Below are 16,975 nucleotides of genomic sequence, written 5' to 3'. Positions count from 1 at the left end.
ATATTTCAAAGAACCAACTCCTTGTTTTATTGCTGTGTTCCGTTGTTTTTTAAGTTTCTGTATCATATACTTCTGCTGTAATCTTTATTACTCCTTTTTTCTACTGGTTTTAGGTTTTGTTCTTTTTCTAGCTCCTTTAAGATGTTTATTTGAGATTTTTCTTGCTTTTGGAGATAGTCTTGTATTGTTATAAAGCAGTTTTAAAACTGTTTCTGTTGCATCCCAAAGGTTTTGAACCATTGTGTTTTCATTTGTTTCCATGTACTTTTTAATTTATTTTTTTATGTCCTGGTTGATCCATTCATTGTTGAGTAGCATGTTATTTAACTTCCATGTATTTGTCATCGTGCCAGATATTTTCTTGTGGTTGTCTGCTAGTTTCATAGTGTTTTGGTCAGAAAAGATGTATGCTGTGACTTCAATCTTCTTAAATTTGTTGAGGCTTGTTTTGTGGCCTAATATGTAATCTATTCTGGAAAATGTTCTGTGTGCACTTGAAAAGAATGTGTATTCTGCTGACTTAGGATGGAATGTTATGAATTTATCTGTTAAATCCATCTGTTATTCAAAGCCATTGTTTCTTTATTGCTTTTCTTTTTAGATGATCAGTACCCTGATGTACGTGGGTGTTAAAGTCCCCTATTATTGTATTATTATCCATTAGTTCCTTTATATTTGTTATTAACTTTTATGTATTTGATGCTCTTATGTTGGGTGCATAAATACTTAGAATTGTTATATCTTCTTGTTGGATTGTCCCCTTTATTATTATATAGTGTTCTTCTTTGTCTCTTGTTACAGTCTTTGTTTTAAAGTCTAACTTGCCCAATAAAAGTATTGCTACTCTGACTTTCTTTTGACCTCTATTTGCATGATAGATGTTTCTCCCCCTCATTTTCAGTCTGCAGGTGTCTTTAGGTTTAAAAGGAGTCTCTTGTAGGCAGGATATGGATGGATCTTGTTTTTTTTATCCCTCATGAATTTTGATTGGAGTGCTTAGCCCATTTACATTCAAAGCAGTTATTGGTAGATATGTATTTATTGCCATTTTATTTATTTTATTCATTTTATTTATTTAATTTTTTTGGTGGTTTCTGATGATTTTCTCTGATCCATTCCTGTTTTTCTCTCTTCTGTGGTGTGCTGGTTTTCTTTAGTGATGTATTTGGATTTGTTTGTCTTTATTTGCATATTAATGGCTTTATATTTGTGTTTACCATTAGGTTTGTATATAATCTCTTTGGCATTTAGCAGTCTATATTACATTGATGGTCATTTAAGTTTGAGCCGGTTCTTTATTCCTTTTCTCACTATATTTTAAGTATATGTTGTCATATTTTACATCCTTTTGTGAGTTTCTTGACTTATTTTTTTACAGATCTATTCATTTTCAGAGTTTTTGTATTTTCCTACTCTTATACTGTCACTTTTGGTCTCTGTGTTCCACTCAGAGATTTCCCCTTTAAAATTATATATATATTTGTTTCAGGGCTGGTTTAGTGAATGAACTCCCTTAGTCTTTGGGAAACTCTTAGTCTCTCCTTCTATTCTGAATGATAGCCTTGCTGGATAGCATATTCTTGGCTGCAGATTTTTCCCACTCACGCACTTTGAATATACCATGCTCTTCTGCCTTGAAAAGTTTCTGCTGAATGATCCACTGATAGCCTGATGGAGTTTCCCTTTGTATGTGACTATATTCCTTTGCCTGCTGCTTTTAAAATTTTTTCTTTATCACTGTATTTTGCCAGTTTAATTACTTTATGTCTTGCTGTGGATATGATTTTTTTATTTTGGTGGTGTGTGTGTGTGGGTGGGTTCTCTGTGTCTCTTGGATCTGGATGTCTATTTCCTTCCCCAAGTTGAGGGAAGTTCTCAGATATTATTTCTTCAAATAAAATTTTTTCCCCCTTTTTTCTGTCTTTTTCTTCTGGGACTCCTAGACTATGAATATTAATACATTTGATGGTGTCACTGAGTTCCCTATACATATTCTCATTTTTCATGATTATTATTTCTCTCTTGTTCTTGACTACTTTTTCCATTACTGTCTTCTAGGTCATTAATTTGTTTCTCTGCTGCTTCCAGCCTACTGTTCATTCCATCAAGCTTATTTCTTATTTTATTTATTGAGCCCTTTTTATTGGCTTTGATATTCCTTATCTCTGTGTTAATGGTCTTACTGATGCCTTTCACTCTTTTCTCAAGTTCAGTGAATAGTTTTATGGTCATTACTTTAAATTCTCTATCTGGCATGTTACATATATCTGTTTTACTTAGATCTCTGCCCGTACCCTTGTCCTGTTCTTTCATTTGGGACAAGTTCATCAGTCTTCTCATTTTGTCTTAGTCTCTGTGCATGCTTCTGTGTATTAGGAAAATCAGCTATATCTCCTATTTTGAGGGTAATGAAGAAGAGGTCATGTAGTGCTGTGCCATGTAGTGTCTCCTGTTTCCCAGGGCCTGGCACTTCTGGGAGTATCTCCAGTGTGTGCTGCATGTGCTCAGCTGTTGTGTCCTGGCCCCTTTATCCTTCAGGCCAGTCATCTGCGGAGCCTCTCTTTGCTTGTTTTTGGCAGTGTTTGGTCCCTGGTCTGAATGTAGCACATTAACTAGGTGTGCTTGTGGAATGAAGTTTGTCACCACCACCACTGGAACCGAGGCCCTGCAAATATCCCGCCTCCAGAGGCACTGTGTGAGCAAGGATTTGGGCCAGACTTCTGGGTGAGGGAGCCCACAGTGCTAAGACTGAGGCAAACATGACTGGGAGGGGCAGTTCTGTCCAAGCACAGGGCAGAGAGGCTTGGTGTAAGCAAGTTAGGTAAGGAGTGTGGATGCTGCACTGGTTCCCATAAGTGGCCCTGTGCTTATGCTGAGGGGCAGGGAAGGGAAATGGCTCCTGCCAGTTCCTTTGTTCCTTGAGGGGTCTCTCCATGAGTGCTGCCCCTCTGGGACATTGGCCTAGATGAGCAGGTAACATCCCCACTGTGTGCCCCCCAGGTGCTCTTCAGATCACTGTTTCCACACTATGTTCATGGGCTTCTCTCCAAGAGCAGTTCAGTGCCCTCTGGGCTTTAACCCAGCCAAGCCTGCAAAACTTGGGTCTTTGGGATCCCTGGGTGGCGCAGCGGTTTAGCGCCTGCCTTTGGCCCAGGGCGCGATCCTGGAGACCCGGGATCGAATCCCACGTCAGGCTCCCAGTGCATGGAGCCTGCTTCTCCCTCTGCCTGTGTCTCTGCCTCTCTCTCTCTCTCTCACTATGTGCTTATCATAAATAAATAAAATTAAAAAAAAAAAAAAAAACCTTGGGTCTTTAACCCAACTGGTTGTAAGAACTCATGAAATTCAGCTCCTCTCTTTCCAGTTGTTATGGGGATTCATATTCTGGTGTGCTCTCCTTTGTTTTAGTCTGTCTCTAGCACTTTTCTCTTCCACTGCAGTGGCCACCATCCATTTCTCCCAAACCTCATCTCTGTACTTCCTACCTTCTTCTGTGTTGAGTCTTCTCTACCTTTAGTTGTGGGTTTGTACTACCAGTTCATAGATCAGTTTCTAGGGTATTTAGGATGATTTGATAGTTACCTAGTTGTGGGATGAGGCAAGTCTTGTGTTCTCCTACTCTGCTACCATCTTCCAAGTGTGTATAGTATGAAACCTTTTAAGATTTTCATCTTGGGGTGCCTGGGTGGCTCAGCTAGTTAAGCATCTGCTTCGACAGAGGTTATGTTTTGGAGGTCCTGGGTTTGGGCCTTTTGTTGGGCTCCCTGCTCAGTGGTGAGCTCACTTCTCCCGCTTTATCTATCCCTCCCTCCAGCTCGTGCTCGCTCTCTTTCAATCTCTCAAAAGATAAAATATTTTTTAAAGATTTTCACCATAGTATGATTTTTTAATTTTTCCCCCAAAAAAATCTCTCAAGAGGATTCAGTCAGGTTGATGTTTTATACCAATCCTTTACAACAGTACACTAAAGTAGATGGTGTATTCTACACTGACGTTTTTAAGTTTTGTTTACCCTACATATTTTGTGGTCCTATAACCTATATTCCATTCCATTTTTACCTTTTTATCTTCTTAGATGAAGAAGAGACAGAAATGATAATCTTGAGATTAGAAATAATGAAATTTTTATTTGGCAGTTACACAGGGCTATTATATTCTTATCAGTACTTACAAACTAGTGGCCAGTTAAAGTAGGTAGGGAACCTAGTGGTTTTAGACGTGTTGATGGAGGAGAGAATAATTGTTTTCTTCTTTCTAAAACTGAAGAAAAAATGGTTGGTTGTCTAAAGACTACAGAGAGATTTTTTGCAAGTAGTAAGGTAGTGTCCAAGCACATAACAATGTGGTTATTTTATCTTTACTTGTATCCTCTCTGGAGGGTTCAAGACAATTTGGACCAAAGGAGGAGCATTGAAAATATATATTCGTTTCTGTAATTTCATTATGTATTCTACGTAATAAGGAACTGAGAAATACGTAAATGTGATTGTTTCTCCATTTTAATCCTGGGCTTTTGTTTAAGCATTTTCAAAATGGCATAAAGGAAAAGTATCTACTGGGTTGTATTTATGTTGTGCTAACCCAGCAAGGGAAAGTTGCATTGGGCTGCTTTAGGCACTGCAGTATTTAAAAAGCATTTGGAACTTTTCATAAGGGGACAGGTCAGATTTTTGTTTGTTTGTTTTTTCTCACCTATCTCTGGAGTAGCCATTGATTAGTTTAGAAATAACTCACCCGTTAAAAGTGCATTTCCATTCTTTGTTCCTTTCCCTTACTTTTATGTAGATAATGTTAGTAACAAACTAAAGCAGAGAAGAGTTTCATTTATGAACATCTTACCTAGTAGCAGATTAAAATGGAAGATGTTATCAACTAAGTTGAAAAATATATATAGTGTACAATACTCATCTCTAAGCAATTTACACATTACACACTGTTAATGAAGAGTGTGTTAAAGCACATCAGCCATTGTTACAAATTGTGCTATCCAGTGTGGGTTGCTTCTCAAAAGGTCATTTGTAAACTGGTTATCTAGAACTCAGCCCATTTTCATTAATTCATTTAATAAAAATTGGAGATCTCCTAGGTATTATAAAAGACAAAGATACCTCTTAAAATCCAGGATGGGTGAAAGTTGTCTTTGGAGAAGTAACAGAAGATTGTATAATTCATGTATGATGATGATGGGCACCCAGTAGCTTTTCTAAAAAAGATTTTGCAGCCTCATTAATGAGAAATTGACAGACTTTAAATATTTGGGCTTTTTAGAAAAAAGAGTTGGAGTCAGACCTCATTGGCAAGTTAGTCCTGTGGAACTTTCTCTGAGGTGTCTTTGAGCTGTTCCTGTTTTCATAATTGCTTCTCTTTCATTCTGAACAGTCACAGTGACTCTCATGGCAGCCTGAGCCTTGTGAGGAGTGGCGTACTGTTGCAGTTCATATGTTAGAAATTACCTGTACATTCATACAGTGCTATTTTTCAGTGAGTTTTATATTAAAAGTTACAGGAAAAGATAAAGCAACAGAAATAAAATCCTGTATGTAAATCACAAATGCACTTCATAGGAAGAATAACTTAGGTCAGTTGTAATTGAATAATATTTTGCAAAAGAAAGATACCAGAAGCTGGTGTGGACTTTGTCAGTTGACTACATCTTTTTCAAAATTGTGGCAAAAAAGTAAAATTGAGGGTGGGGCAAGATGGCAGAAGAGTAGGAGTCCTCAACTTACCTGGTCCCACCAACTTACATAGTTAACTTTCAAAACATCCTGAACACCTATGAATTCAACCTGAGATTTAAAGAGAGAACAGCCAGAATGCTACAGAGAGAAAAGTTTTCGCTTCTAACAAGAATCATCTAGGGTGAAATTTACTTAGGTCGTGTTTAAGTTTTCACTTCTAACAAGAATCATCTAGGGTGAAATTTACTTAGGTCGTGGTTGATATTTTTGACTCAGCCCACTCATACAGCCACTCTGCACTGAACAAACTGACTAGAAAGAAGAACTCACCACAAAAGAAAGAATCAGAAACCGTACTGTCTGCCACAGAGTTACAGAATTTGGATTACAATTTGATGTCAGAAAGCCAACTCAGAAGTACAATTATAAAGCTACTGGTGGCTCTGGAAAAAAGCATAAAGGACTCTAGAGACTTCATTACTGCAGAATTTAGATCTAATCAGGCCAAAATTAAAAATAAATGAGATGCAATCCAAACTGGATGTCCTAAAGGCTAGGGTTAATGAGGTGTAAAAAAGAGTGAGTGACATAGAAGACAACTTAATGGTAAGGACAGAAACTGAGGAAAAAAGAGAAAAACAAAATTAAGAGACCATGAGGAAAGCCTTAGGGAAATAAATGATAGCCTGAGAAGGAAAAATCTACATATAATTGGGGTTCCAGAAGACGCCAAGAGGGAGAATGGGCCAGAAAGTATATTTGAACAAATCATAGCTAAGAACTTCCCTAATTTGGGGACAGAAGCAGGCATTCAGATCCAGGAGAGGTCCCCGCCAAAATCAATAAAAACCCTTCAACACCTCAACATTTAACAGCGAAACTTGCAAATTCCAAAGATAAAGAGAAAATCCTTAAAACAGTGAGAGACAAGAGATTCTCAACTTATATGGAGAGAAATATCAGATTCACAGCAGGCCTCTCCACAGAGATCTGGCAGGCCAGAAAGGGCTGGCGTGGTATATTCAGTGTCCTAAATAAGAAGAACATGCAGACAAGAATACTCTATCCAGCAAGGCTCTCTTCAGAATAGAAGGAGAGATAAAGAGCTTCCAAGATAGGCAGAAACTGAAAAAATATGAGACCATCAAACCAGCTCTGGAAGAAATATTAAGGGGGACCTGTAAAAGAAAGAGGGAGCCCAAAGGAAATAATACACAAAAACAGGGACTGAATAGGTATTATGATGATGCTAAATTCATATCTTTGAATAGTTACTCTGAACATGAATGGGCTAAATGATCACATCAAATGACGCAGGGTATTGGACTGCATAAAAAAAGCAAGACCCATCTATTTGCTGTCTATAAGAGACTCATTTTAGACGTAAGGACACCTGCAGCCTGGAAACGAAAGAGTGGAGAACCATTTACCATTCAAATGGTCCTCAAAAGAAAGCTGGGGTAGCAATCCTCATATCAGATAAAGTTTATCCCAAAGACTGTAGTAAGAGATGAAGAGGGACACTATATCATACTTAAAGGGTCTATCCAACAAAAACAATCATGAATATTTATGCCCCTAATGTGGTGTGGGAGCTGCCAGGTATATCAATCAATTAATAACCAAAGTAAAGACTTACTTATAATAATAAACCAATTGTAGGAGATTTCAACACAGCACTTTCAGCAAATGACAGATCTTCTAAGCCCAACACCAGCAAAGAAACAAGGGCCTTAAATGATGCACTGGACCAGATGGACTTCACAGATATATACAGAACTTTCCATCCAAATGCAACTGAGTACATTTTTCTCAAGTGCACATGGAACTTTCTCCAGAATAGATCACATACTGGGTCACAAATCAGGTCTCAACTGATACTAAAGGATTGGGATTGTCCCTTGCATATTTTCAGACCACAGTGCTTTGAAACTAGAACTCAGTCACAAGAAAAAAATTGGAAGAAACTCCAACACATGGAGGTTAAAGAGTATCCTGCTAAAAGATGAATGGGTCGACCAGGAAATTAGAGAAGAATTAAAAATATTCTTGGACTAATGAAAATGAAGATACAAGCATTCAAAATGTTTGGGATACAGTAAAAGCAGTCCCAAGAGGGGAAATACATCACAATACAAGTCTCCCTCCAAAAATTGGAAAAAACTAAATACACAAGCTAACCTTGCACCTAAAGGAATTGGAGAAAGAACAGCAAGTAAAACCTACACCCAGCAGAAGAGAGTTAATAAAGATTCGAGCAGAACTCAATGAACTAGAGACCAGAAGAACTGTAGAACACATGAACAAAACCAGGAGTTGGTTCTTTGAAAAAATTAATAATATAGATAAACTATTGGCCAGCCTTATTAAAAGGAAAAGAGAAAAGACACAATAAAATCATGAATGAAAGAGGAGAGATCACGACCAATACCAAGGAAATAGACGATTTTAAAAACATATTATGAGCAGCTATAAGCCAACAAATTAGGCAATCCAGAAGAAATGGATGCATTTCTGGACAACAACAAATTACCAAAACTGGAACAAGAAGAAATAGAAAACCTGAACAGGCCAATAACCAGCGAGGAAGTTGAAGCAGTCATCAAAAACCTCCCAAGACACAAAAGTCCAGGGCCAGATGGCTTCCCAGGGGAATTGTATCAAATGTTTAAAGAGGAAATAATACCTATGCTACTAAAGCTGTTCTGAAGGATAGAAAGGGATGGAATACTTCCAAACTCGTTTTATGAGGCCAGTATCACCTTGATTCCAAAACCAGACAAGTCTCCATGAAAAAGGAGAATTAAAGACCAGTATCCCTGATGAACATGGATGCAAAAATTCTCAAAAAGATACTAGCCAATAAGATCCAACAGTACATTAAGAAGATTATTCACTATGACCAAGTGAGATTTATCCCTGGGATGCAAGGTTTGTTCAACACTCTTAATAATACCACGTGGTAGATCATATCAACAAGGGATAAAACAAGAACCATATGATCCTCTTAATAGATGCAGAGAAAGCATTTGACAAAATACAGCATCCATTCCTGATAAAACTCTTGAGAGTGTAGGGATAGAGGGAACATTCCTCAATATCTTAAAAGCCATTTATGAAAAGCCCACAGTGAATATCATTCTCAATGGGGAAAAACAGAGCCTTTCCCCTAAGATCAGGAACAGGACAGGGATGTCCACTCTCACCACTGCTATTCAACATAGTACTAGAAGTCCTAGCCTCAGCAATCAGGCAACAAAAAGAAATAAAAGGCATTCAAATTGGCAAAGAAGAAGTCAAACTCTCCCTCTTTGCAGATGACATGATACTATACATAGAAAACCCAAAAGACTCCACCCAAGATTGCTAGAACTCTTAGCAATTTGGCAATGTGACAGGATACAAAATCAATGCCCAGAAATCAGTGGCATTTCTATACACTGACAATGAGACTGAAGACAGAGAAATTAAGGAGTCAATCCCATTTACAATTGCACCCAAAAGCATAAGATAACTAGGAATAAATCTAACCAAAGAGGTAAAGGATCTATACCCTAAAAACTATAGAACACTTCTGAAAGAAATTGAGGAAGACACAAAGAGATGGGAAAATATTCCATGCTTATGGATTGGAAGAATTAATATTATGAAAATGTCTATGCTACCCAGGGCAATTTACACATTCAGTGCAATCCGTATAAAATACCATGGTCTTTCTTCAGAGAATTGGAACAAATCATCTTCAGATTTGTGTGGCATCAGAAAAGACCCCTAATAGCCAGGGGAATATTGAAAAAGAAAACCAGAACCGGCGGCATCACAGTGCCATATTTCAAGTTTACTACAAAGCTGTGATCATCAAGACAGTGTGGTACTGGCACAAAAACAGACTCATAGATCAATGGAACAGAATCCAGAAATGGGCCCTCAACTCTGTGGTCAACTAATTCGACAAAGCAGGAAGGAATATCCACTGGAAAAAGGACAGTCTCTTCAATAAATGGTGCTGGGAAAATTGGACAGCCACATGCAGAAGAATGAAACTAGACCGTTCTCTTACACCATACACAAAGATAAACTCAAAATGGATGGAAGATCTAAATGTGAGACAAGAATCCCTCAAAATCCTAAAGGAGAACACAGGCAACACCCTTTTTGAACTTGGCCACAGTAAGTTCTTGCAAGATACATCCATGAAGGCAAGGGAAACCAAAACAAAAATGAACTATTGGGATTTCATCAAGATAAAAAGCTTCTGCACAGCAAAAGAAACAGTCAATAAAACTAAAAGACAACCTACAGAATAGGAGAAGATATTTGCAAATGACATATCAGATAAAGGGCTAGTATCTAAGATCTATGAAGAACTTCTTAAACTCAACAGCAAAGAAACCAACAATCCAATCATGAAATGGGCAAAAGACATGAACAGAAATCTCACACAGGAAGACATAGACATGGCCAACAAGCACATGAGAAAATGCTCCACATCACTGGCCATCAGGGAACTACAAGTCAAAACCACGAGATACCACCTCACACCAGTGAGAATGGGGAATATTAACAAGACAGGAAACAACAAATGTTGGAGAGAATGTGGAGAAAGGGGAACCCTCTGCACTGTTGGTAGGAATGTGAACTGGTGCAGCCACTCTGGAAAACTGTGTGGAGGTTCCTAAAAGAGTTAAAAAGAGCTACCCTACGACCCAGCAATTGCACTGTTGGGGATTTACCCCAAAGATACAGATGCAGTGAACCAGGAGGACACCTTCCCCCCAATGTTTATAGCAGCAATGTCCACAATAGCCAAACTGTGGAAGGAGCCTCAATGTCTTCGACAGATGAATGGATAAGGAAGATGTGGTCTATGTATACAGTGGAATATTACTCAGCCATTAGATACAACAAATACCTACCATTCGCTTCCACGTGGATGGAACTAAAGGGTATTATGCTGAGTGAAGTAAGTAAATCAGAGAAGGACAATCGTTATATGGTTTTACTCAGATGGGGAATATAACAAATAAAGAAAGGAATTATAAGGAAAGGAGAAAAAATGAGTGGGAAAAATTAGGGTGACAGAACATGAGAGACTGCCGACTGAAACGAACAAGGGGTAGTGTGGAAGGGAAGATGGGCAGAGGGATCGGGTGACTGGGTGATGAGCACTGGGTGTTATACTATGTGTTGGCAAATTGAACTTCAATAAAAAATATACATATAAAAAAAGTACAAATTTTCAAGAACTCTGTGTCAGGAGGTTTAGGGGAAGGGGCAATATGATTATAGTGATTTGACAAAATCTCTTCTCCAAAATTTAGTCCAAAAATCATTAAGCCATATTTTTGAGGTTATTATTGCTTCAGAAACCAGATAACAGGGATCCCTGGGTGGCGCAGCGGTTTGGCGCCTGCCTTTGGCCTAGGGCGCGATCCTGGAGACCCGGGATCGAATCCCACATCGGGTTCCCGGTGCATGGAGCCTGCTTCTCCCTCTGCCTGTGTCTCTGCCTCTCTCTCTCTCACTGTGTGCCTATCATAAATAAATTAAAAAAAAAAAAAAATTTAAAAAAAAGAAACCAGATAACAAAAAAGTACTTTCTGCAGCAATGGAAGGATCTCCAGGGCTTGAGAAATCTTAAATAATGTTGAAGAAAAGAAAGAATCATTATTATTATTTTGCTATTTCTAGCACATGGGCATTGACAAGGCAGAAAGTCTGAGGCTAAGTGGATTCTCTTCTGAGTGCCCTTACAAATTATATAGATAATATAACTTATTTGTGACATTATATATATATTAATCCATGCGCTCTTATGTACACATGGTATTGTTAAAATTTTGGTTTATGATCATTTCTTAGCTGTTAAAATTATAACTGGTAAAGTAGGTTAGTAGTGGTTGCCTTTGATCTTGTAATCTCACTGTGAGAGGAAAGCTCTTGGAAAAAACATCAAATCAATTTTATAGGAAATATGGAGAAGCTTCAGAACAACTTAGAGTTTGCTCTCGCAGAAAGATTCTCTGCAACTTAAATATTTCTCTTCTATTTTTTTTATTTTTGGTGGGGTAGGAGGATGGGGAGCAGAGGGAAAAGGAGAGAGACACTCTTAAGCAGATTCTGTATCCAGCACAGACACCAACACAGGGCTTAATCTCATGACCCTGAGATCATGACCTGAGCTGCAATCAAGAGTTGGATGCTTAGCCAACTAAGCCACCCAGGGACCCCTCATATTTCTCTTTAAGTATCATACTTGGAACAAGGATATTTAGCCTAAAGATTATAATTTTTAGTTTGTCATGAAGTTAATCACATGAGTGTGAAATTAAGTTCTATTAAAAGAGCTAAAATTTCCTGTGTGTCTATGTTCTTTACATGTGTTTGTGACTGATAGTGCTCTGTTAGCTGTAGGAAAATCATTCCAGTTTAGGAAACATTTTTGGGGGTAGAGTTTGCTGAGAATATATTTTTTTAAATTTTTATTTATTTATGATAGTCACACAGAGAGAGAGAGAGAGAGAAGCAGAGACACAGGCAGAGGGAGAAGCAGGCTCCATGCGCCAGGAGCCCGACGTGGGATTTGATCCCAGGTCTCCAGGATCGCGCCCTGGGCCACAGGCAGGCGCCAAACCTCTGCACCACCCAGGGATCCCGAGTTTGCTGAGAATATTATAGAAATTAGCTATTTTCATCATATAAATAATGTTAAATTTATTGTAGAACCATTTTATCTATTTTTTTTCCATTTTATCTATTGATAGAAGTCCAAGTAGTGCTAAAAAAAAAAAAAATATGATTTAGGAGCTCCCTTTCTGTAGTTGTTTAATTTTGAATACTATGAAACTTTGTTTGTATTACTTGATATATTTAAAACTGAGCTCTTGAGTTCCAAATTTATTCCTTCCTCCTCTCACTAAATGGCACCATTATTCACCCAGTTGCTCAAGCCAAAACTGTAGAGAACATTCTTAATCCTCCCCCATTTTATCCCCCAAATAGAATCTATTAACCTAATTCTCCTTTACCTCCAAATGAGCCACTTCTCTCACCTAAGCTAATCTTTAGCCTCTTACCTGATGGTCCTGCTTCGTCTTTAGTCATCCTGTAATCCATTCTCGACCTCACTGTCAAGCTGATCCTTGTAATATATGAACAAGATCATATTTGTTCCAGCTTAAAACATACTAATGGCTTTCTGTTGCACTTGTGTAATATTCAAGCTCCTTGTGGTAACGTACAAGCCTTCCATGATCTTGCCCCTGCATCTTGCTGTGACCTTACCATCTACCTCCTCCTCCCTACTCTGCAAGCACCAGCCACACTGGTGTTGTGTTCTGTCCCTTAAATCAGTGTACTTCCTATTTCCCTGTAGTTTAAGTCCTGTCACATGTCACCATCTCAGAGAAGCCTTCCTGGCTCCCTGTGGACAGCAGTTATCAGGCTCCTCTAGCCCCTCATTGTCTTTTAATTTTTCAAACCTAAATCTTGATCTGAAGTTCTTTTGTTGATTTATATGTTTTTCTCTGACCTTGGAACCCTCATTTGCCCTTTGAGAATAAAAGCCATCTCCATCCATTTTACTTTCCCATCCTCAGTACTTGAAACATTGTCTGATACCTAGTGGATACACAGTATATATTTGTGAATAAACTATAAAATAACAATTGATTTTTTTTTCTTTTTTTTTTTTTTTTCTGTATCTCATTTTCTAGTGAAGGTTCCAAGGGGTTCAGAGAGAGCAGTTTAGCAGAAAATAAAATGAAGAGAATAGTAAACCTAGTAAAACCAGAATCATTAATTCTCTATTGGCTGTGTTCTTAGAATACTCTTTACTAAGGAGCTCTGTTTAAAAAGTTTTTTCCCAGGGGATCCCTGGGTGGCTCAGCAGTTTAGCGCCTACCTTTGGCCCAGGGCGCGATCCTGGAGTCCCGGGATCGAATCCCACGTCGGGCTCCCGGTGCATGGAGCCTGCTTCTCCCTCCTCCTGTGTCTCTGCCTCTCTCTCTCTCTCTCTCTCTCTACATCTATCATAAATAAATAAATCTTTAAAAAAAATAAAATAAAAATAAAAAGTTTTTTTCCCATTAAAACAATGGTACAAGACAATATAAATAGATCCAAACATACTATTTTATTCCATAAATATATCGGGTGCTCATTGGCAGGTGGTTAATTGCCTGAGAATTAGCTTCTTCAGCTAAATTCTACAACAGTTCTCTAAAGTTCTCCAAAGAAGATTTGAGAAGTTACACTTCATTTCTAATTAAGCAGCCTAGACAGTTTCGTGTTTTTAATGACATTTGTTTTTAGAGAAGGCATTCTGAATATTTATACAAAAGTTTTAAGTACATAATAAAATAACACAGCAGAAGTAAAGCTTTAAAATTATAAACATACTCAGTTACTGTCTAGAACTGGAATTGTATTTGTATGATTGAAAAGTTTTAGTAAACTTGTAGGCCAAAGTGGAGTTAAATAGTTTAGAAATATTTCCATTCAGCTTTTCACTGTTTGGTCCACTCAGAAGATGAAAATAATTTATTTGCCTTCTCATATTTTTAAATTCTGATATAAAAAAAGGTAGACTTAAAAGGTACACCTTTAAGTATCTGAACTGCAGAAAGGTCAGACTAACTACAGTCACAACTCTGAATCTGACTTCTATAAACTTGCCTGATGTGATCCAGACCTTTATTTGATTTTTACTTCATCATGGTTGACTTTCTTCTGCTTCACTGATTATTCCCACTAAAGGAATTAGAGATGTTTACATTGTAAACTGGGTATTTTAGTTTTTATATACATCTTAGCTATGTTTTTAGGTGTTGCTACCTTTTTTCTAATTAGTGTCTTAAGTTGAAGTAGTGATGATTTATCACTAAGGTGTCATTCATATATAAATTTTGTTGTCTTTGCTCTGGGTTTTGTTTTAACTATTTCAGTGAGCTACTACTTCAGCTTCCAGTGGTATCAGTGTCAAGGTTCTAACCTTAAAAAAGCCAACCCCCAAACCAAACTCTGGTGTCTATCTCTGGGTTTAAGATTTACCTCACAGTTTGCCTTCAAACAGCATAAGGGCACTGTTTTCTTTTTCTTTCTTTCTTTCTTTCTTTCTTTCTTTCTTTCTTTCTTTCTTTCTTTCTTTCTTTCTTTCTTTCTTTCTTTCTCTTTCTTTCTTTCTTTCTTTCTTTCTTTCTTTCTTTCTTTCTTTCTTTCTTTCTTTCTTTCTTTTTTTTAAGATTTTATTTATTCATGCATGAGAGACACAGAGAGAGGCAGAGACACAGGCAGAGGGAGAAGCAGGCTCCATGCGGGAGCCCAACGTGGGACTCAATCCCGGGACCCCAGGATCAGGCCCTGGGCCAAAGGCAGGCACTAAACCACTGAGCCACCCAGGGATCCCAGGGTGCTGTTTTCATAGAGTTGCAAGTTGCTTCTTTTGGAGAAGAAACACTTATTAAACATTTGTGTAGGGTTTTTATGGTGGTTTTTTTTTTTTGAGGGGGGGGTTCTTTATATAGAGTATATTTATTGTAGAATTTTTGTGCTAAACTACAAAGGCATTTTAGGTTAAAGCCAAGTTTTATAGGGATTGTGCAGTCAGACAAGGAAAGCATTGGATTTCCCTAAACTTAGGAACAGAGCTAAACAGGAAGGATGGTCCACAGTGGTCATCCTTGGAAGTTGTTCTGCAACAATTATTCCACTGTTACCTGCTTTACTGCCTTCTATCTTAAGCTTTAAGGCACTTTCATTTCTACTGTTTGAGCAAAGCACATACACATTATTTTTCCAGTTACTTTCTATTGGTAAAATGTGTTAACCACATTAAAGTATAAGCAAATTCAAATTATAATGAACACATGTTTTTCTTAAAACAAAAACATTAACTTTCAATGGTGACTCTTAATCCAAATTCATGGGAGAGAAATGTATGATAATACTTATTCAGCTTTTTAAACTCCTAAGGATTTGATGTTGCATTGGACAGGCATTTATTTCCCAATTCAGGGGAAATTTGAGAAAAGTAATATTATAAAACAGGATTTCTTTCCTGCTGCTGTTGTTTACATCAAGGTTTTCACAGTGTTACTGAAGACCAAAAGGAGTCCTTCTCACTACCTCCCTAAACAGATGAAGTAGAGTCATGGGAAGTCATTCACTAGTGACTTATCAAACATAGCACATTTGGATAGTAACTACTAAATTCTGCTTCCAGTTCATTTTTTATATCATAGGTATGCCCCCCCCACCCCCATCCCAGTCAGCTACATCTTTCTCTGAATGAAGACCATTCCCCAAGATGAAATGAGATACCTTTCTTCAAACTTTGATTTCAAGTGTCCGTCTGACCCCTTAGAGGGCATGTACCTCTTTAGGTTCAGTTTCTTGATTTATAAAATGTAATAGTCTCCTTTGGTTTTGAAATAAAAATCCTGAACTATTAAAAGTATCCTAATAAATTTGATGCTTATTTTTGTATTCTTTACAGCTAGGAAAAGAAGCTGATCAATAGCAAATAAGTGTAATTTCTCTGGTTTTAAATAATTTCAAACCGTTTCTGTCATGATTTATATTCTATTCTGATGTTCTCTAACTCAGGTAATTCTTTTCCCTTTAGGTTACTCACTATAAACAGTACCCACCCAATACAAGTAAAGTTTATTCCTACTTTGAATGCCGTGAAAAGAAGACAGAAAACTCCAAAATAAAGAAGGTGAAATACGAGGAAACAGTATTTTATGGGTTGCAGTACATTCTTAATAAGTACTTAAAAGGTATTATTTTTCCTAGTACATTTAAAATGCTGCTTTTATGTAATGCTTCACAGTTTTTCTCCTATATTGTTATATTCTGTGATTGAAGTAACTCTTTGAATGGTTTAATTACTTATTACTTTGACTATTTTAAGGCTTATTTTAGGATTATAGAAAACCTGTTAATTTGAATGCATTAAATCTTATAATTTGGTATATGTGCTTGTTCTAAATATGAGAAAGATTTTTCTGAAACTAATAAATTTGGGAATAAATTTAGAAAAGTCAGTAATTTTCTGAGGCTAATCTGGTAAGTTAATAGATTGAAGTCAGTTCACAGTAAAGGATTCATTATTCACCTGGGAACTCATTTTGAATTATGGTAGCAAATAAAAAATATTTTTCATAGTCCATTTTATCTTAAAGGCCTATGTTTCAGAACTGCCTGACACTGTGGCTTTAGTCTCCGATGCATTTTAAGGTGGAAAAAAACCCAAAATAATTTGCCTTTTTATTTGAAAGTCCACTTCTAGT

General features: G+C 37.3%; 1 protein-coding gene across 1 annotated transcript in view; it reads left to right on the top strand.

The window, feature by feature from the left end:
- NAMPT (nicotinamide phosphoribosyltransferase) overlaps positions 1–16,975 on the top strand; it is a 44,725-nt gene that overhangs the window by 5,217 nt on the left and 22,533 nt on the right. The window contains exon 2 of the mRNA XM_072791541.1: positions 16,306–16,462. Coding sequence (XP_072647642.1) covers positions 16,306–16,462 — 157 coding nt within the window. The remainder of the gene's footprint in view (positions 1–16,305; positions 16,463–16,975) is intronic.

The sequence above is a fragment of the Canis lupus genome, chromosome 21 (genome assembly GCF_048164855.1).
Source record: "Canis lupus baileyi chromosome 21, mCanLup2.hap1, whole genome shotgun sequence".
NCBI classification, from domain to species: Eukaryota; Metazoa; Chordata; class Mammalia; order Carnivora; family Canidae; genus Canis; species Canis lupus.
This window is presented reverse-complemented; position numbering and strand designations above follow the sequence as displayed.